Source organism: Nomascus leucogenys, chromosome 3 (assembly GCF_006542625.1).
Source record: "Nomascus leucogenys isolate Asia chromosome 3, Asia_NLE_v1, whole genome shotgun sequence".
Lineage (NCBI taxonomy): Eukaryota > Metazoa > Chordata > Mammalia > Primates > Hylobatidae > Nomascus > Nomascus leucogenys.
In genome coordinates this window covers 1,671,104-1,692,536 of record NC_044383.1, presented here as the reverse complement: position 1 = coordinate 1,692,536, position 21,433 = coordinate 1,671,104, and the positions used below count along the sequence as shown (strand labels likewise).

The window sequence follows — 21,433 nt, the reverse complement described above, 5'->3', positions numbered from 1 at the left end:
CTCTAGAGCAGACGCAGCAGACGCTTTCTCTCCAGGGCCAGATTGCAAACATTGTTGCCTCTGTAGCTCATGCGGCCTTTTCACAGCCACTCACCTCTACCCAGATGGTGCAGAAGCAGCCAGAGACAGTATGTGCACACATGGGCTTGACTGTGTTCCACTAACACTTGCCTTAAATACGGCAGGCTGCATTCGGCAGACCTGCTCCAGAAAATACAGCAGGCTGCATTCAGCACACCTGCTCTAGAAAATACAGCAGGCTGCATTCAGCACACCTGCTCCAGAAAATACAGCAGGCTGCATTCAGCACACCTGCTCCAGAAAATACGGCAGGCTGCATTCGGCAGACCTGCTCCAGAAAATACGGCAGGCTGCATTTGGCAGACCTGCTCCAGAAAATACGGCAGGCTGCGTTTGGCAGACCTGCTCCAGATGCATACCTAGAAGTGGAGTCAAAGAGTTGGCAATCAAGTTCTTTCTTTCTCGTTTTTCTCCCTGAGTTTCATCTGTTTGAGATTTTTTTGAGCCAGGATTTTTTAGCTTTGAAAAATATGTATGGTCATTTGATATTCAAATTTATATACTGAAATTTTCTCTGCACTGTGCTTTGTTCATTAAAACAGCTCTCATGTTTCCTTGCAGAATAAAAGCCGCCCTCATTCTAGGGGAGAATATAATGTTTACAGCACCTTTCAAAGTCATGAACCAGAGTTTGACTATTTGAAAAGTCTAGAAATTGAGGAAAAAATTAATAAAATCAGGTGGTTACCACAACAGAATGCTGCTCATTTTCTGCTGTCTACAAATGGTAAGAATTGTTTTCTAAGTGGCTGTTTGATTTAGTGTTTTATTTTTAATTTTTGTGTGTGTAGATTTCCTTTTTATTTTAGAAGTTATTCCTGCTTTAAATTTTTGGGGGGAGGGTAAGTTATCTAGGGTAGCAAGTGATAGGTTGAAAATTCAAAGTATGCAACAAAAACCACACGTGCACTTTATTATGATGTTAGTGTGCACGTCTTCACATCTTTATTTATTGTACAAAACACCTCCAATTGGAAATATTCATGTTCAAAGACCCGATAGCTTATAAACCAATATAGGACCACACCGCTTTCGAATACAATACTCAAACAATAGTGATGCATGTTATAGTTTTTCTTTTCATATGGAGAATGAGGTTTTTATTTTCAGATAAAACTATAAAATTATGGAAAATAAGTGAACGGGATAAAAGAGCAGAAGGTTATAACCTGAAAGACGAAGATGGAAGACTTCGAGATCCATTTAGAATCACAGCACTACGGGTATACGTTGCCTTTTCTTTATCCAATGCTGTTCAGAAATTAAGAATAAACGTTGAAGTCTGCTGTTTGGAGAGTACTGCTCAGTGGAATACTGTGAGGTCTGCCTCATGATTCATGAAAGTCATTTGCACTCGTGTGTGTGTGTTTAAAAGCAAGGTCTTTCTCCTATTTTCACAAAGGCAAAAAGTCACATGTGGTCCTTAGAAAATACAGCAATACTAAGGGGAAAACTCATATTTAATTCTACAGCAGAAATCTTTGTGGACATACCAACCACCCTTCTCTTTGAAGGTTCAGAACAGCACCTGGGAGGTTGAAGTTCAGATGAAATTCAGAACACTTCACAGGTGAAATAGCACAGGTTGCAGATCAAAAGATGAGCTGTGGGCCACCAAGGTACATTCAGGATGCTTCTCGTGGAATTTCTCTGGGGTTGGTTTAGGCAGATGCTGATGGTTCAGAACTCTTCACCTGTCCGTCCATGAGCATCATTCCTTTTTAATTGTTCAATTATTTGCTCCATTGTTGGTACCCCTTACCCCCCCATCATGCAGCATGAAATCATATTTCATCAATTCTGATGCCTAAATTTTTTCATATTTTAACATTTATGAAATCGGGCAAAACTTAAAACCTCAGTGTCTTATAATTGGCCTGGTGCTACGCACCACAGATGTTGTCTTAAATTAGATGGAACATGGTGAAGGGTGTCCGGCAAACTGGGCTCGAGCCCAGGTGTGTCTTGGTGAGAAACCAGCACCTGTGCAAAGGTGTGTCCCCTGGAAGGAAACCCTGCCTGGTCCCAAGGGAATGCTGTTACTAGATTTGAAAACCGTTGGTTGGTTGGTTGGTTGGTTGGTTGGTTGGTTGGTTAGTTAATTGGTTGGGTGGTTTGGTTGCGGGGGGTGGGTGGGTGGGTGGGTGGTTGAGTTGGGTGGTTTGGTTGGTTTTTAATGAGATTTCAGCCCCCATTACACTATTGTTTATCAAGTGAAGACAGTGAGTGAGCCCATTCCACATTAGTCTTTGAGAGTGCTACAGAGAAGGACACTGTACCGCAGAAGCCTTTCCCTAACACACGTGCCCCTGGGAGTGATGCTGGGTCTGTTCTGATGCCATTTCTCCAGCTTTGCCGTGCGGGGTGGCTGCACCTGGGGTCGTGCATTCCCCAGGAGGAGTGTTCTCAGACTTCTCACATCGATGTTATCACCGTATTTCCTATGAGTTCATCAAAGCGAGAAAGGCTGTGGCATTTGCTGAAAATCTAGTTTATAGGGTCCTAATTTGAACCAAGATGTTTTGATCCAAAATGTTGGTGATGTCTGATACACAGTGCTGCTGCCTTTGCACCCCTGAATTAGTGTAAATCACTTTTAGTGACAGTAACACGAGTTGTGCAGTTCCATCATCATCAAACTGCTGATCCTAAAGTAGAAGTGTGATAGGACCCCCGAGGGTGGGCACTTGACCCCCTCCAGCCTTGTCCATCTCTTGTGCAGCCAACACCACCTCCCACCCAGTTACCTGTGCACACCCCACCCTCAGAAACCCCTGTTCCTCCTGATCAGACCCTGCCACAACCCATGAGCTCACGTGCTCATTTTGGGAGAACAGGCCTTTACTAGGCCCAGTCTTGGTTTTATTCAAGGCTGCTTTTGTAGGTTTAGCCTGAATAAAACGGGTATAATTGGTGGCCCTACTGAAGCGTGTGAGAAGTGTAGTTATTTCATTAGTCGGTGCATGGGGAAGGGACCACAGACAGGTAATTCTGTACATTGACTTAGGTCAGTATTTGAGATCTCACCTCTCTGACAGTTTAGAGTGGGCTATTTATGTATCTGAGCCTAACTGGGTAAGAGTCAGAAATGTTGCTATTTTTAAATTTTTGCTCTTGAATTATTTTAGTGCCAGAAAAGGGATATAATTGAAAGAAGAAATATTGGCCAGGTACGGTGGTTCATACCTGTAATCCCAGCACTTTGGGAGACTGAGATGGGAGGACCACTTGAGCCCAGGAGTTCAAGACCAGCCTGGGCAACATAGCCAGACCCCATCTCTAAAAATGAAAACAAATTATTTTATATGCAAATTAAAATTTTTTCAATAAAAGAAGGAATCTTTGTAAGTATTGCAGCTATCATGTGTTTTGATTAATGGGAAACTTGTTAGAGGATTGTGGCAGGTGTATGTTTTTAAGCCTGAACTTGTTAGAAGTGACTCTTCTTGCGCTAGAGAATCCAAGGGTGTGGTCAGCACTAACTGGGTTAAAATGAGGGAAGTCTCACTACACACACTTTTCCAAGTTAATTTTTTACAGAATTCGGCCAGACAAGACTCAGTTGAGAGATTTTTTTTTCCCTAAGCTTTCAAGGCTCTCCCTTTTGGTTTCTAATTACAAGAATAACAAAAAATACTATCATTAATTTTTTGTTTTGATTTTAAAGCTTATGTTTTTCTTCCAGCTGGATGTTAGTGAGACACAGGCCTTTTTCCTTTTTTCATGTGTGATGCTGTTCCTCACGCCTGAGCTCTCACCTCTGACCACAGGCAGCCTCCAGCCGGAGCCCTCTCCTCTCTGTCCTTTCCACTTCTGTGTGAATTGGGCTTCCCTAGGAGCCTCCCTGACCACAGCACTCAACACAGAGATGGGTGCGGGAGGTACCTTTTACTTTTTAACCTCAAATGAGGTGTAATATATAATACATACCTCCAAATAAGACATCTGCCCTATAAGTGACCAGCTCCGTGAATGTTTGTAGAGTGGACATGCCCATGTAGCCAGCCCCAGACCAAGAAATGGAACATCCTCAGCTCCCCAGCACCCTGCTGTGCACCCTGCCAGTCCCTGGAGCCGGTGGAGGCTTGCAGGGTTTGCACCGAGAAGCATAGCCCTAGTGCAGTGAGTGGAGGTGTGTGCATCTAGCTGCAAGGAGAGGACAAAGGGAGGGGCTCAGCTGAGCCACCCCGGAGGACTTTGCTGTCCAGCACCTCAGTGTGGCCACTGGAGGACACACAGGAGAGGGAGCTGCAGGCCTCGGTGCCTGGGCAGTTTGTTACCTGCCAGTTGATCTTCTTTTCTTCAGCAGGAACATGTTGACCTCCGTAATGGAAGCAAGGGGGAAGACTTGGAATAGACAGTATTCCATTTTGTAGCATATTTTCATAACTCTGCTAATTGGTTATTTGGGGGTATTGCCCGTACAGAATCATTACTTAGCCGTGAATATAAACTTGTCCTCTTTCGTTATCTACTGTAAGTATTCTGATTATATGCTGCTGTGATCTTTGTTTTGAATTGCTATTTCCTTCCATTTTTAGGTCCCAATATTGAAGCCCATGGATCTTATGGTAGAAGCGAGTCCACGGCGAATTTTTGCAAATGCTCACACATATCATATAAATTCCATTTCAGTAAATAGTGATCATGAAACATATCTTTCTGCAGATGACCTCAGAATTAATTTGTGGCACTTAGAAATCACAGATAGAAGCTTTAGTATCCTTCCTCAGAGGGACACTGGCGTCTTCCCAAGGGTGCACTTTAGATAGTAATTTCTCTTGTTCCTTTATACATGTGTATCTCAGAGTCTAGTCTTGTCAATACCGTCGCTGCACAGCGGCCTGTGATACAAGTTCTCTGATTTGAAATGTTTGTCTCTAAAAATACAAATTTCTTTCTACCTTTGGGAAAAAGTTATCTGTATAATGAGAATTACTTGAAGTCCACTGCCTGCCTGGTTTAATCAGAGGCAGTTTTAAATAGGCTGCATTTGAAAAACCAACATTATGTGTTCTTTTATTTTTCTAAATTTGCTAATGGATAATAGAAAATACTGGCTTAGGTTAGAGCAGTGTTTAATCACCCATCTGAGCAGCAGCTTCCAGTTAGAACCTGCTTTCTTCCGTGGCTGTGCACGGTCTGGGTGGCCCCAGCCCTCCTCACATGGGCCCCTTTCCAGCCAGCAGCTGGGAGCACGGGGCTTGCTTCGTCTGCAGCCTCTCCAGGGTCCCTGCCATCCTCCCTCTGCTGTCCAGCGGCTTGAGCTGGGGTTCCATGTGGTATGTTGGTTTTCTTAGTTGTTTCAGCTTGAAGGGTGAAACTGGGCCTGCTAGTCTGAATTGGCCCACAGCTGAATTCTGCCCTTTCTTATTTTTTTCAGTTGAAGGATTTCTGTATAGGGCAGCCTGCTATGTTGGATCTGCTCTAACTACACAGAGTAAGCTCTTCATGTCAGGAAGAGCAGCATCTTGGAATTCGGCGGCATTCTTGTGTTGTAGTTTTGTATGGGAGTGTGTAATTTTGCACAGATGGTGCTAGCTTGCTTTTCCTATTTCTATGATTAAGTATGTACTGTCTTGCTGTTAAGGGCTTTCTGTATAACATTAATAATAGCAGCAAGATGAAAGCGGTGTTCACGTGTCTGGGTCTCCCCCTGGGCTGGGCGTTGCTGTAGTCCGAGTGTGCTCATGCCAATCCTCTTACCAGGCGCTCCTTTGGAATTCAGGATGTGTAACCGGCCTTCTTAATAGCTAATCCCTTAAACCTCACTGCGTGGATTATTTGGCATCCTATTTCTCGTGACTGAATGTAGACTAATTAAAAACCAGCTGAGCTGAGCACTGTGCCTTAACCACGCACTCCCAGACATCGTGGACATCAAGCCTGCTAACATGGAGGAGCTGACCGAAGTCATCACCGCAGCCGAGTTCCACCCACACCAGTGCAACGTGTTCGTCTACAGCAGTAGCAAAGGGACCATCCGACTGTGTGACATGCGCTCCTCGGCCCTGTGCGACAGACACTCCAAGTGTAAGTGCCTGCGTCTTGTTTTTGAGACGGAGTCTGGCTCCGTCGCCCAGGCTGCAGTGCAGTGACGCAATCTCGGCTCACTGCAAGCTCCGCCTCCCGGGTTCAAGCGATTCTCCTGCCTCGGCCTCCCAAGTAGCTGGGACTACAGGCATGTGCCACCTTGCCCAGCCAATTTTTGTATTTTTAGTACGGACAGGGTTTCACTATGTTGACCATACTGGTCTGACCTCAGGTGATACCCCTCCCTCGGCCTCCCAGGCTTGAGTCACCGCATCCGGTCATGCCTGGCGTCTTTTAAAGCATCTCATTTAGAGCCACTTGTTCTTCAGACACTGCAAAGACTTAGAGGGTTCTTCCTGTTCCCCAAGTACCTTTGCGCGCCTGGGGAGCCCTCCTTTGCTGGGGCCGTCTGAGAGGGGCTGTGTCAGAGGCTGCTGCTAATAAGTGGAACTCAAGGTCATGCTTCCCACAGGCTTATGGCTGTAGGGTGGGCACGCTTTTGGCACTACCAAGAAGCGGGGTCACTTCTACCCAGAGCCTGGGCGTCTCCTGGGAGGCTGCCAGCACTGGGTCTCACCAAGAGCCACCCATTGCCTCTGCCTCTGTGCATGAGACCTGGGCTGAGGCCGCCAGCACACAGGAGGCCGTTCCCAGCTGTTGGAATGAGCTCTGTTCATGTTGAGCTTGGCTGGATTGGAAGCCACTTCCCTGAGCTGAAAGTCTAGCATTTTAATCCAGTGAGCTTTCAAGTTCCTTTTAGGTGAGGGAGGTTCTGGTTTTGTTTTTATTTTTAGCCATAAAGAATGGGCTTGACTTTATAGGGCACTGTAGTCAGCATGTCCCAGGGTCCTGAAACATTGCTGACCCTCCAGTGCCAGCAGGTAGACACGGGTCCAGTGACTTCCTCTAACGGGGAAGCCGCCAGTCAGTCCCACCAGACTGAGTCGCTGCTCATGTGCAGCGGCGCCCCCAGTGCCTCGGTGGACTGTGCCCACGGACTGTGCTCAGCAGCCTTTTTGTCTGTTCTCTTTCCTGAGGGTGAGGTGTGTTTTTAAGAATTTCGTATTTCTACTAGAATTCCTGCGATGAAGATTAAGTGTTTCATAGCATTTGGCCTTTATCTTAAGCATAATATTCTTGAGTAAATAATTTCAGATTCCAGTTCTATTTGTCATCAGAGTGATTTATTTGAGTCAATTCTTGGTGTTGGCACAGCTGGCTTCAAGTTAACTGCAGATGCTACGCCAACAAACACACATGCTTCTACATCAAGAAAAAACCTAAAGCAGCTTAAGGTCAAGGAAGCACAAGCCAGGTGCAGTGGTACGCACCTGTGGTCCCAGCTACCCTGGAGGCTGAGAGGGGAGGATCGCTTGAGCCTGGGAGTTTGAGACCAGCCCGGGCAGCATAGCAAGATCTTGTCTGTTTAACAAAAAAAAAAAAAAAAAAAGAAAGGAAGCACATCTCTCCTGGCCTGAAGTTTACAAAACCTTAAAGCATAACCGTATGCTAGGGCAGTCAGTGGCCCAGTGGGGCCGCAGGCTCCTCCGTCTGCCACAGGTGCAGGTAGAGGGAACTCTGTCAAGTTACTGCAGAGAAAGCAAGTTCTGCTGAGGAAGCACCCAAATCTTTCTGAAACTAGGAATCCAGTTTTGTCACAGTAGAACTTGAGTATTCAGTATTGGAGATAAACCTTTGCTGGCTGGCTTTGACCGGCGGGACCATCTTGGTGGTTAAAATCAGGACCACAGCGTTGCCAGTCAAGGTGGTCACTCCTGCAGACCCACCCACAAGCTGTCAACCCTCCAAAGAGCAGGCAGTTCCTTAGAGGCACAGACCGCTGTGTCTGCATGACCATATAATGCTGTTTGTGTCTTCCTATGATGTGTATGTGATAGGATTTCATGTGCTCGGGCCTGGTGCCATGAGGACGCGGAGACACTCCTACAGGAATGCGGTGGTGCTGAACCTGGCACACATCAGGATGCCCCGAGGAGCTCCCACAGATTGCAGTGCCCAGGACCTTGCCTAGAGATTCTGATTCAGGGTCTGGGTGAGACTTGGGTGTCTGCGCTTCTGATGCCCGTCCCTTGTCCATAGCTGGTGCTAGAATGTCTTACCCGAAGCTCTTGTCCACGGAAGTCACAGAAGATCAGGAAACCTAGAGAATCAGAAAGATCAGAAGACCTAGTGTTGAGGCCAAGCCCTTCCAGAGTCTCTGTGAAGGGGCCACGTCCTACTTGAACTTGAAAATGATTTATTCTCTGATTTTTAAACAGAAGCTGAAAACATTTCATTTTGTTTTTCAGTTTTTGAAGAGCCTGAAGATCCCAGCAGTAGGTCCTTCTTCTCAGAAATAATTTCATCCATATCCGATGTAAAATTCAGTCATAGTGGGCGGTACATGATGACCAGAGACTACCTGTCGGTGAAGGTGTGGGACCTCAACATGGAGAGCAGGCCGGTGGAGACCCACCAGGTCCACGAGTACCTGCGCAGCAAGCTCTGCTCTCTCTATGAGAATGACTGCATCTTTGACAAGTTTGAGTGTTGCTGGAACGGTTCGGATAGGTAAGACCTGCGTGGAGATGAGCCATCGCCCCAAGCTTGCTGGTTTCCCAGAGTGCAAGGTCAGTGAGGGAGGCGAGCTGTCCTCCAGCGTCAGAGGAGGACCCTCGCTTATAGGGTGTTGTTTTCCAGACCTTTTGATTGATGGATGATAGTATCAAGGTAGAGAAAATAGGATCTCTGAGCAAGTTTTTCACCTAGCTTGTCATTCCATCTGTATTTAGACAAGAAGTACAGCACTAGGTACAGGCCGGCTATGCGTTAAATGCTTAGTGAATGATAGTCTATTACTTTCTATTATGCTGAAGATGAATGAAAAGGAAGGAAGTGGGGAAGTGATTCACCGTGTTGCAGTCTGCCTTTCCTTCTGGAGAGAAGCAGATGAAGACACCCCAGAGCCACTGCCCGTCGTGCCCAGACACAGCGTGGTCATGGCTGGTCTGAAACACCGATGTAATTTATAATGTGATGGTTCTAGTACCTTGATAATTTATTTTGTATACATTCTTTAAAGATACTATGATTAGTGTGGTTGAGAGTTATGTTTTTTTATTATGCAAATGTTACGTTTCAGATGATGGAAGATTATCTTGCACCATTTTTATATAGAATTTTTGTTCAGAATTCAAGAGAACAGAGGAGTCTGCTACTGGCAGTAAGTGATTGACTGGATATTCTGCAAAACCCTCTGGCATGAACACCTAGAAATGCTGGATATGATACAGCAGGTGTCTCTTCAGGTGCATAGTTGAGCTCACAGATGAGCAAGGGAAATCTCACAACGGCCAGAAACTAAGAGGGAGCTGAAACCAGAATGGCAGCCTCTGAAGGCGTCTATTCCGAGAGCAGCCTCGCAGCCCCGGCTGGCCTCAGGGGCATCAGCCCATAGCAGGAACCACTGCCTCTGTGAACAGCAGGTTGTGGTGCAAAGCCGAAGCCTTGTCCCACACGAGGTGACTTGCTCACGGTGGCTTTTCCTGTGTGTGCTTGGTAATCTTCAAGAGCTGAAGCCTTGGCCCACACGAGGTGTGGAGTTGGAACAGGGACCCCTGAGGATGGTGTGTCCCTCCACTGGCAGATGGGGTCCAAAGGGCAGTTTGTCTGTCTGAGGCCTTGCATGGGGGTGGCCAGCACTGCCCTGAGAAGTGGAAGCAAAACCTCTCCTCACAAGGGTTTGCAGTTTGGGTTTGTGCCAGCTACGTCATAATCTGTAAAATCTCACACTGTGGGGCTCCCGCCTCCATGAGGGCTGTGTGCGGGCATCGGGAGGGACCGGCGTGTTTCCAGCTCTGGCTTCTACTCTGTTTGCAGACTGACCTGCCAGCCTGTAGCATCTCACGGATGTTGACTGAAGACATGAGGTTCCCAGGTCCTCGTGGCACAGCCGGCAGCGTAAGCCTGGGTTCCCTACGGGTGGACACTTGAGGCCGTGGCTGATGCACAGAGCTTGGAGAACCCCACTGCTTTCACAGTGGGCAGTAAACACACCTGCACTTTGACCAGAAGAGACATGACCTCATTCCTCAAGGCCGCTTGCTGGAAGCACAGCCCTGAGAAGTGGCCCAGGTGGCTGCTGCCAACACACCCAGGTCTCTCTGGATTTCCTCACATTAATATCATCTAAACATGAGCTCACAGGTGAAAATTACCAAGCACATACAGGAAAAGCCACCGTGAGCAAGTCAGCAGAACCATGGCAGAACTGAACCTCCAGGAAGGCAGCTGTTGAGATCCCAAGTTAAAGAAGATAAACTAAGAATGCTTGAGATATTCACAGACTAGAGGAAGGAAACGGCTTGAACCAGGAGCCACATGACCGCCAAACATGACCTGGAGGCTGGAAAGGAATCAGAGAACATCTAGAAATGACAAGTATGATAGATGAAACTGTGTGGGTTTAGCGGCAGGTGCATTTTGGCTAAACAGATCTTGTATTAGTGGACGGAAAGGAAAACCAGAAGAAATGCGGGCTAAAGAGCCAAACAGAAAACAAGAGACAGTAGGAACCGTGGAGGCCAGGGTGAGGCACAGCACACGTTTAAACGAAGTGTGGGGGTGTGAGGCTTAAAGTGACAGTGGCCAGCAATTTTCTCTAACTTCTGAAAGCCTGAATACACAGGATTGGGAGCACAGAAATGCTCATCCATCTCATAACGAAATTGCAGGACACCAAACGCAGAGAGAATATCTTCAATGCACCCAAGGAAGAAACTCAAATTACCTCCAAGAGCAGACACTGAGACTGAGACTCGGCTTTGCCACGGCCACAGTGGGAGCCAGAAGCCGTGTGACAGATCCAGCAAGTGGGACTCCTGACTCTCCACTGCCAGCTTAGAATCAAGCTTTGAAATAGATGCTTGTTCAAGAATCTGCTTGTGATAAAGGCATTTTCAAATGGGAAACAATGTATCACAACAGGAAACTCAATAGAGCAAGCTGTAAAGGGAGCGTGGCCCTGCAGAAAGGGGCTGAGACAGACAGGCAGGGGAACACAGCCCGCGGGGAAGAGCAGTGCGAACTCTGAAGCTCTGCCAGCTGGGCGGCCTTAGTTATCTGTGTTGGGGGGAGAAAAATTAGAGCCCTCACCAGCCCCACACAATAAATAAATAAGCTCTGAGTGTTTTCAAGCCTGAGGCATCTTTGTGAGCTCTGGAGACAAGGGCTTCTTTAAGAAGGCCCCCAAAGCCCAAGGAAAACATTAAGAAATTCAACTACATTAAATTTTAAACTTCTTTATATTGAAATTAAAAGTGAAAACAAAATCCACAAAAGGATAATGAACAGAGATTAAGTATCCAGAATAGGTACAGAATTAGGAGTCAACAAGAAGGTGGCAAACAAACTCAGAAAAGAGCAAAAACCATGAATGGGGTTTCGCAGAAATGGAAAAATAAATAGAAATGCTCATCCTTCTTAGTGATCAGCAAGTAAAGCCAGAGGGACGTCCTTTCATGCCCATCAGAATGATGATGGTGTGGGGGAGAGGGTGGAGACCAGTGCTCTCACCCAGTGCCCTTCCTGTGACCTCCTTGGTCTCACCCAGTGCCCTTCCTGTGACCTCCTTGGTCTCACCCAGTGCCCTTCCTGTGACCTCCTTGGTCTCACCCAGCACCCTTCCTGTGACCTCCTTGGTCTCACCCAGCGCCCTTCCTGTGACCTCCTTGGTCTCACCCAGTGCCCTTCCTGTGACCTCCTTGGTGACATTCAGTCTGGTTGGGAGCTTCTTGCATGTACAGACAAGAAAACGTGCTCAGTGGCCGGGCGCGGTGGCTTACACTTGTAATCCCAGCACTTTGGGAGGCCGAGGCGGGCGGATCACAAGGTCAGATCGAGGCCATCCTGGCTAAAATGGTGAAACCCCGTCTCTACTAAAAATACAAAAAATTAGCCAGGCGTGGTGGCGGGCGCCTGTAGTCCCAGCTACTCGGAGAGGCTGAGGCAGGAGAATGGCGTGAACCCGGGAGGCGGAGCTTGCAGTGAGCCGAGATCGCGCCACTGCACTCCAGCCTGGGTGACAGAGCGAGACTCCGTCTCAAAAAAAAAAAAAAAAAGAAAGAAAACATGCTCAGATACCTGAAATAGCGAACACCTGGAGAGAGCCCACAGGTGCATCATTAGAGGAATGGACGGGTAAGTTGTTCTCTATCATAACATATACTGCAAAGCAGTGAGAATCAATTATTAGAACTACATGGATCACCTAGGTGGATCTCACAAAGATAATCCACAAAGAAAATTCAGGAGGAATGCGCACAGTGCAATGACATACAACATGTTTAAGACATACAAGACAGTTTTGTTTTAAGAATCTGTAACTATTGGCCAGGCGCAGTGGCTCACGCCTGTAATCCCAGCACTTTGGGAGGCTGAGGGCGGATCACGAGGTCAGGAGTTCGAGACCAGCCTGACCAACATGGTGAAACCCCATCTCTACTAGAAATACAAAAATTAGCCAGACATGGTGGTGCATGCCTTTAATCCCACCAGGAGGCTGAGGCAGGAGAATCGCTTGAACCTTGGAGGCGGAGGTTGCAGTGAGCTGAGATCGTGCCACTGCACTCCAGCCTGGGCGACAGAGTGAGACTGTCTCAAAAAAAAAGAAAAAAGAAAAATCTGTAACTATTCAAAATATAAATGTGTGGGGGTGACACATATGTACTCTAGCAAGTGAGGACCCCAACTGGGGATCGGACAGGAGATCATCTTTCTTTCCAGAGTGGCAACACAGTGCGGGGGGGGTCCCTGTCTTAGCAGTGACTTGCGGGTGTGCGGGGGGGTTCACTGTCTTACCAGTGACTTGTGGGGGTGTCCCTGTCTTAACAGTAACTTGCGGGTGTGCAGTGGGGATTCACTGTCTTACCAGTGACTTGCGGGTGTATGTGGGGGGTCCCTGTCTTACCATTGACTTGTGGGTGTATGTGGGGGGGTCCCTGTCTTAGCTGTGACATGTAGGTGTGCAGGAGGGTTCACTGTCTTACCAGTGACTTGCGGGTGTGTGTGGGGGGTCCCTGTCTTAGCAGTGACTGCAGGTGTGCGGGGGGGTTCACTGTCTTAACAGTGACGTGGGGGGGGGTGGTCCTGTCTTAGCAGTGACTTGCAGGTGTGCAGGGGGGTTCACTGTCTTAGTGACTTGCGGGTGTGCGGGGGGTTCACTGTCTTAGTGACTTGTGGGTGTGCGGGGGGGTCCCTGTCTTAGCAGTGACTTGCAGGTGTGCGGGGGGGGTGTCCCTGTCTTAGCAGTGATTGCAGGTGTGTGGGGGGTTCACTGTCTTAACAGTGACATGCGTGTGTGCGAGGGGGGTCCCTGTCTTAGCAGTGACTTGAGGTTGTGCAGGGGGATTCAATGTCTTAGTGACTTGCGGGTATGAGTGGGGGTTCACGGTCTTAGTGACTTGTGGGTGTGCAGGGGGGTCCCTGTCTTAGTGACTTGCGGGTGTGCGGGGGGGTCCCTGTCTTAGCAGTGACTTGCAGGTGTGAGGGGGGGTTCACTGTCTTAGTGAGTTGCGGGTGTGCTGGGGGGGTTCACTGTCTTAGTGAGTTGCGAGTGTTCGGGGGTTCACTGTCTTAGCAGTGACTTGTGGGTGTGCAGGGGTTCACTGTCTTACCAGTGACTTGCGGGTATGTGGGGGGTTCACTGTCTTAGTGACTTGCCAGTGTGAGGGGGGCTTCACTGTCTTAGCAGTGACTTGCGGGTGTGCTGGGGGGGTTCACTGCCTTAGTGACTTGCCGTGTGAGGAGGGCTTCACTGTCTTAGCAGTGACTTGCAGGTGTGCAGGGCGGTTCGCTGTCTTAGCAGTGACTTGCGGGTACATAGATAGTCACTATATTTTTTATTCCTCTTGATATGTTTCAAATATTGCAAAATACCCTTAGATTACATATTCCCAGGAACATCTAAAAGCGTTCCCAGTAACATTTGCTTGGTCCATTCACTCTCAGAAACACTCCCGTCTTCCTACCTGGAAACTTCTGTTGAGGGATGCGATGAAGGGGAGTGAGGCATTTCAGTGCTGCCTCAGCCCAATCCTGATTCTCCGTGTGGCAGCGCCTTCTTGTGTTCTAGGTTACCCCACAAAACCAGCTATGCGCTTACGCCTGTGTCTGTGTCTGTGCTCTTCCCTTCCTGGGCCAGCACCGGGCTGCTGGGCAGCGCCCTTGTTTGCAGTGTGGAAACGCCCACTCTGGGGCTGGCACTGTCTGTCAAGAATTTAAAAGTGATCATAAATCTGTTTAAAAGCTGATGTGCTTTGCATTATTACCGTGCACCAGCAATTCCAGTCAATGTCGGCCATACATCTTTCGTCGTCTGTGTTCTGAATAATGGTTGCTGTTGAGTTTTAATAACATAAATGTAAGCTTCAGATTCACACATTCTTATTACTTACCCTTTCGTAAAGATTGTGTTCTATGTGGAAACTATTTTGGGGAACTCCCAGTCAATGGCCCTCACGTGCCAACTTGGCTGCATACCCCTGTTCCAAGACCACATGCACAGCTTGGCATTGCTGGAGGGCGCTGGGCACACCTTGTGTCTCCCGCCTCTGTGGCGCTGTGGGCTCCTGGATGGAAGCAGGAGATGGGAAATAAACGTGGATTGTTGAATGCAGTTTCTCTCCTCTGAGTTTGTCTTTTTTTTTCCCGCTTTGAAGTTTTAGACAAGGTCAGTCAGACACTAGATATTTGCCAGCAGCCGGGGTCAGTGCTGGGCCGTGGAAGGGAAACGGCTCACTTCTTTCTCAAGGCACCTTGAAGACACGCCAGCGTGAAAGGCCTCTCACCACGAATGACCATGGGGGCAGGACGTGAGGGTGCGGGTCAGTGTCAAAATAGGAAGAGGAGGCGAGCTTCGAGGACTGCTGGAGAAACCAGAAGGGCATTGTTTGAACACATCTTTCATCAGAAACTGGACTCATAAAGCCGTGGGTCAAATCATGGCAGCGTTGGCTATCATTCAGCCATTTTTCTGTCATTTTTGTAGAAAAAGTAAGATTGCAGAGGTTTTTACCAATATTATAAAGTTTTATCATGAGGATGTGTGCGTTAGTAGAATTTTTCAACAGCAGAGACATTTGAAAGCCATTACAGTTGATCTTGAAGAAACAAAAGTATGGACGATATTGTATTATCTGGAACGTGTGTGAAATGCAGTTGTTCCAAAATTCTGCCACACTTTGCCCAGTGGATTTTTACTATTTCTATCCGTTGCTTCATTTGAAAGAAACTTTTTGAAATTAATAGAAAAGCAGTTTAACTCTGAAGAAACGTTGACAGATATGACTAGTAACTGTTGAACATGATAAGGATTATGTTCAGGTCATTATGAATTATTGACATTGCAGAACTTAAGGCTTAAAAATAAACCGTACTGTTATTCATGAGTGAGATAAATAGGTGGGGTTGTTTCAAAAAATATACTAATGTTGTTAAAAGTGTGACTCCATTATTTTGTTTCTCCTGTGACATTTATTCTTACTGACATGATTATATATAAAATTCAGTAAGCATCTTCACTGCATTTCTCTTCTACCCATTGTGATTGTTCATTCCTGATTTCTGAAAGTAACTGGGTTGTGGGGGAGGGTGGTGTGTGCTGTGCACCCCAGGGGTGGGGTCTGAGTCCTTGCTGCCGCTCCCCCCACTTAGGAGTGCTGCTGTCTGCTCTTGTTTTGAACAGCGCCATCATGACCGGGTCCTACAACAACTTCTTCAGAATGTTTGATAGAGACACACGGAGGGATGTGACCCTGGAGGCCTCGAGAGAGAGCAGCAAACCACGCGCCAGCCTCAAACCCCGGAAGGTGTGTACAGGGGGTAAGCGGAAGAAAGACGAGATCAGCGTGGACAGTCTGGACTTCAACAAGAAGATCCTGCACACGGCCTGGCACCCCGCGGACAATGTGATTGCCGTGGCTGCCACCAATAACTTGTACATATTCCAGGACAAAATCAACTAGAGACGCGAATGTGAGGACCAAGTCTTGTCTTGCATAGTTAAGCCGGTCATTTTTCTGTCAGAGAAAAGGCATCATTGTCCGCTCCATTAAGAACAGTGAAGCACCTGCTACTTCCCTTCACAGACACAGGAGAAAGCCGCCTCCGCTGGAGGCCCAGTGTGGTTCTGCCTTCTGTGAGGTGCCAGGCAGGCGCTGCTGCTCACGTGGAGACACTTTCGAAGCAGAGTTGACGGACACTGCTCCCAAAAGGCCATTACTCAGAATAAATGTATTTATTTCAGTCCGAGCCTTCCTTTCCAATTTATAGACCAAAAAATTAACATCCAAGAGAAAAGTTATTGTCAGATATCGCTCTTTCTCCAACTTTCCCTCTTTCTCTGCCATCGCACTTGGGCCTTCCCTGCAGCGTGGCGTGGCCACCGTCCGTGTCCTCTCGGCCTTCTCCGAGTCCTGGTGGACTCCGTGGATGTGTGGATATGGCCCGAGCAGGCTCAGACGGCCCCACTCACCCACAGCATCCGCCACCACCCCTTCGGGTGTGAGCACTCAATAAAAACAACACACTATAAAGTGTTTTTAAATCCAAACATAAGTATTGTCTTTTTATTTAATTTTATTGCACAGAATGAAGTTATGCAGGGTTCTTCTTTGGAACTAACTGTTTGCGAAATGTGTGTCCTTCTTTGACAGCGTGGGGGTATGTGTGCAGCATTTCTGTCCCCAAGCTGCCACCCGCTGTGTTTCTGTAGAAGTAACCCATCGGATACACCAGGTAAGGTCTGGGAAAAGCCAGAACCGAGGCCACCTCTGAGAAAGAAAGTTGCAAGGAAGAACCAAAATTGCTGCCGTCCAGTAAGCCTGGTTTAAAGTAGCCTCAAATTCACTACAGTTGAAGAAATATGTGCTTTCTTTCTAAGGCTTTTGAAAAAGCACTTTGGGGGAAGTATACTTTTAAAATACTGCTAAAATTACATGCGTGCTAAATTTCATCCTGCATTTCAAGCCAGCAAAACTAAGCAATTTTAATTACATGATGCCACAAGTACCTTGGTTTAGTTTCAAAGTAAGATCTTTGATACCAGAAATCAAAATTTTCCAAGACAGATAATACAGAGCTGTGCCAATGCCGAGTGAGCAGAGCTTGCTTCCGTGGGATTTAACACACGCCCACTACATGTCCCCAAGGGGAGTGAGGAGTCGGGCTCCCATTCCCCTGTGGAGGTGAAGGTGTGTGCTGATTACTTGTGCTCCTGTGGAGATGGAGGTGTGTGCTGATCCCCTGTCCCCCTATGGAGATGAAGGTGTGTGTTGATTCCTCGTGCTGCTGTGGAGATGGAGGTGTGTGCTGATCCCCCGTCCCCCTGTCTAGATGAAGGTCTGTGCTTGCTGATTGTCTGTGCCCCTGTGGAGATGGAGGTGTGTGCTGATCCCCTGTGCCCTGTGGAGATGGAGGTGTGTGCTGCTCCCTCATGCTGCTCTGGAGATGGTGGTGTGTGCTGACCCCCTATCTCATCCCCCTGTCTAGATGAAGGTGCATGCTGATTCCTCATGCCCCTGTCTAGATGAAGGTGCATGCTGATCCCCTGTCTCCCTGTGGAGATGAAGGGGTGTGCTGATCCCCCGTCCCCCTGTGGAGATGAAGGGGTGTGCTGATCCCCAGTCCCCCTGTGGAGATGAAAGTGTGTGCTGATCCCCCATCCCTCTGTGGAGATGAAAGTGTGTGCTGATCCCTCATCCCCCTCTGGAGATGAAAGTGTGTGCTGATCCCCCATCCCCCTGTGGAGATGAAAGTGTGTGCTGATTCCCCATCCCCCTGTGGAGATGAAAGTGTGTGCTGATCCCCCATCCCCCTGTGGAGATGAAAGTGTGTGCTGATCCCCCGTCCCACTGTGGAGATGAAAGTGTGTGCTGATCCCCCTCCCCTGTGGAGATGAAAGTGTGTGCTGATCCCCCATCCCCCTGTGGAGATGAAAGTGTGTGCTGATTACTAATCCACATGCACAAGAACAGGCTGTCCGTCATTACCCTGAATTAATGCTAACACAGTGCAACTTGAGTTCACATTAAGTTAGAAATTGAGAATCTAAAAGTACCTTTATTTTAACTAAAAAATAATTTATATACTGTATCTTGATTGTGACACAATTTACAAAGTCTGAGGTGTGGAACAGAGTTATTTAAGCATTAGTCAACCCTGGTCCTTAAGACAATTCTAGTAAAATGGGATTGTATATATTTGTTCAACTATTTTGACCAAAAAGTTTAATAAATTTTAAATGTTTAACTGGATTTTAACTGCGTATTTGGACACCTTTTTCCATCTTTCCTCTAGAACGTATTTCCCACTAAATAGCCCACCTCCTCCACCTCCAGGGCAGAGCAGAAGGTGCAGCCCAGGCTAGTCCCGTGTGTAGAGGCGCACATTCCCTGGAGGTGTCCTCACCTGGCTCTGGGGCGCCTGTGAGGGAAGCCACCTGGCCAGCAGTCCTGTCCGTTTCTGTGGGTTCTCCCCAGTGCAGTCTTGATGTTCTGAGAGGCGCTGGCGATTGCAGGCACCTATGTCCGCAAAAAGCAGGATCCATTCACTTGAGAGAAAGAAGTGCTCTCAACAGGCGTGGAGGAAGCTTCTCCTGGGTTCTTTTCCCTTTTATACTTCGGATTCCATTCAAGCCTTTTTCCATCCCAGTGAGGTAAGAATCCTGTCTTTTTCAGACTTATGTTTATTATTTATATTCAAGCTTAGGAAATATCTGTCATTTCTCTTGTTTTAAAACTTTCCTCTTTCCTGCTTAAAGTAGAACAGTGTCATCAGCTTCTGAAGGTTAATGCTGAGCAGTTTTCATTGATGAGGATTCTGTGCCCGTGGTTCACCTGGAGGTGATTCCATGAACACACTTCATATGTGGATTTAACATGCCTTTTTTGAAGAAAGAAAAATGGAGCTCCTATGAACCAGTGTATGATGCCCTCGTGGACAGACTCGTTCTGATTTCAGAGGCCACACGACTGGCAGGTGTGGGCTGGAGGCAGCAGCATGTGCGTGTCTGTCTGTCCTGTGTGGAGCCAAATCATCACTGTCAGTGCCAGAAGCCTTCCAAAGCCCAGTGCCATGGGATTGGTGTGTGTCCTGCTCCTGGCCGGAAGAAGCTGGTCCTGGATCCGCCTGGCCCGGCTGCTCTGCGTCACCCCTTTGCTTGCTTCGGAGGAACAGTGGGTCTGGGGCTGCGGAGGCTCTCCGGGTGGCCTTAAGCTTGCTTTCTCCTAAACCTGTGCTGTTTGTCCTTGGCCAGCGGCTTTGGCATCAGCCAGGGAGTGGGGGAATGAGGTCAGAGCCAGCAGGAGTCCGGGCTGTGCGGGGCAGCAGAGGTTGCGTCTTCCCAGAGCTGCAGGCAAAGGGAGAGGATGTGCCTGCTGTATGCAGGGCGCGGCTCTGCTCGCCCTGGGCTGGGCCAGGGGTGCTGAGCGGGGCTGGAGCCGCATTTTCTGTGGCGAGCTGTCCTGTCGGTGCTGTGCCGGGATCACCAAGGGAGTCGGTCGGAGGCTGTCCATGAGCTGGTGAGACAGCAAGCCAGGAATCCAGCCGCAGGTGGGGAGAAAATGCAGCTCAAACCGGTGGAGCTGCAAGGGGCCCACAGACCACCTTCAGACGTTGCCTGCGGCAGACGCTTCCCCAACCCCCGGGAGAGGGCTGGGCCTGGGGGCCTGGCGGGCCCCGCGCTCTTCCCTCAGGTCCTGTGCTCGGCAGAAGGACTTGCTCCTACCCTCCGAGGGGGCTACCTGCCGAAGCCGAGTTCAGCAGTCCCCAACGGTGGGCTTCTCCGCGCAGGCGGTGTGTGGGGGTGGGTGGAGTGTAGACCAGTTGTGAGTAAGGGCAGCACCCCCAGCCCCACGGGGCTGTCACAGCTCAGGCCCTGCAGAGCTGTGGGGTTTGGCTGGTGTGGGTGGCAACCCCTCCTGAGTGCCTGCTGCAGGCGGGCGCTGAGCCAGGGCTTTCCCTACAGCCATCCTGGCCGTGGGTCACAGATGCACACACCACAGCACCCAGCTGGGCACTGGGGTGACGCTGGGCTTGGCTTTGAGCTCCGTGCCTCTGTGCCCCATATGCCCCTCAGAGCTCTGGTGACGGTGCGGGGCCGCCTGCATAGGACGCCCAGGGCTCCTTGATCTTTTAGGAACTGTGGCACCGCCGAAGCTGTGAGAGGTGCAGAGGTGCTGCCGTCCTGGGCCGGGCCTCATCTTCCGCCTTCTGCGCTCTGGCCCCGGCACCCAGTCCCAAGAGCACGGCGGCTGCGACTTGCCTCTGGCCAGGGCAGGTGGTGGTGTCATACCCAGGATGGGAACCCACACTTGATGTCCTCCAGGGTTTTTTTACATTATCTTAAGGACTGACAGACTCCCACCCCATCTGCTCCCACCTGTCCCTAATTTCATGCACCTCCGCCTGAGTTCCTGCACGCGTTTCCTGAATAAACACACCCCTGTGCCAGTCCGAACCCGCGGGGGTTTTGGAAGTGGGAGCCCAGCAAGGCAGCTGGCCAGGGGGCGGCCCTGCCTTCCGGGGAGCACCGGTGCCCAGGACTCTGCTTCTGAGACTGGCCTGTACGATGATTTTGTATAAATATCTCCAGTTAGAACCTTTTAGTGTATTTCTTAATATAACAAACTGGTGTCTTAAAATACAAGACCAGCTGCCCAGCGATCGACACCGGATGGAGCAGCGGGGCTCGCAGTGGCCGGGATCCCTGACAGTGGAATGCTGAGGTGAGAACGGCATTTCGTGAAACTACCATCACGCACGGGAAACAGGTTTGGGGTGAGGGGCGGTACGGTCCTAAGAAAGCTCTCCAGCTCCACACAGTCACCTTCACTCACTCACCAGATGAAGATTGCAAAGAGGCGAAACTGTGATTTCTTTAATAATCACAGTCTCCATCTGGTGAGTGGTTAAAGTCACGTTCCGTGACTTTCATTTTCCTTTTGGTTGCTGGGAAATGCTTCCGATAGTAATAGTTTTCGGTTCTGCAACTCCCATTGTCTTAGGCTCTGTAGCTCTCCATTTTCTTCTTATCCTTGGGACGTGTCTTGGACATTTCTAACAGGCTGTGTTCCTGGACCTGAAACTCAGCTAGAGACTGGGTCCCTTGCAGATTTGCAGGGACCGTCCATCACTGGTGTGTAGATGCAAAAACAAAACACTGGCACCACCCAGTCAGAACTGGCAGGGGCTGCCTGCACTGGGCACCAACCCTGCAGATGGTCAGGCCCAGACCACGTGACTGCCTGCCGGGCTCCACCCC

General features: G+C 48.8%; 1 protein-coding gene and 1 long non-coding RNA gene across 5 annotated transcripts in view; one reads left to right on the top strand and one right to left on the bottom strand.

The window, feature by feature from the left end:
- PPP2R2D (protein phosphatase 2 regulatory subunit Bdelta) overlaps positions 1 to 16,723 on the top strand; it is a 56,383-nt gene extending 39,660 nt beyond the window's left edge. For 3 of the 4 annotated variants that reach the window (XM_030805228.1, XM_030805254.1, XM_030805247.1), the window contains 6 exons: positions 643 to 808; positions 1,192 to 1,304; positions 4,623 to 4,800; positions 5,950 to 6,114; positions 8,424 to 8,685; positions 15,857 to 16,723. In XM_030805228.1, coding sequence (XP_030661088.1) covers positions 643 to 808; positions 1,192 to 1,304; positions 4,623 to 4,800; positions 5,950 to 6,114; positions 8,424 to 8,685; positions 15,857 to 16,136 — 1,164 coding nt within the window. In that variant the 3' untranslated portion in view covers positions 16,137 to 16,723. The remainder of the gene's footprint in view (positions 1 to 642; positions 809 to 1,191; positions 1,305 to 4,622; positions 4,801 to 5,949; positions 6,115 to 8,423; positions 8,686 to 15,856) is intronic. The other variant, XM_030805236.1, reaches the window with a different exon arrangement.
- Positions 16,724 to 17,196: 473 nt separating this feature from the next.
- LOC115832991 lies at positions 17,197 to 19,830 on the bottom strand. The gene is made up of 2 exons (XR_004028412.1): positions 17,638 to 19,830; positions 17,197 to 17,567 (listed from the first exon to the last, which is right to left on the bottom strand). It is a non-coding gene; the product is annotated as an uncharacterized LOC115832991 (long non-coding RNA).
- Positions 19,831 to 21,433: the final 1,603 nt, after the last annotated feature.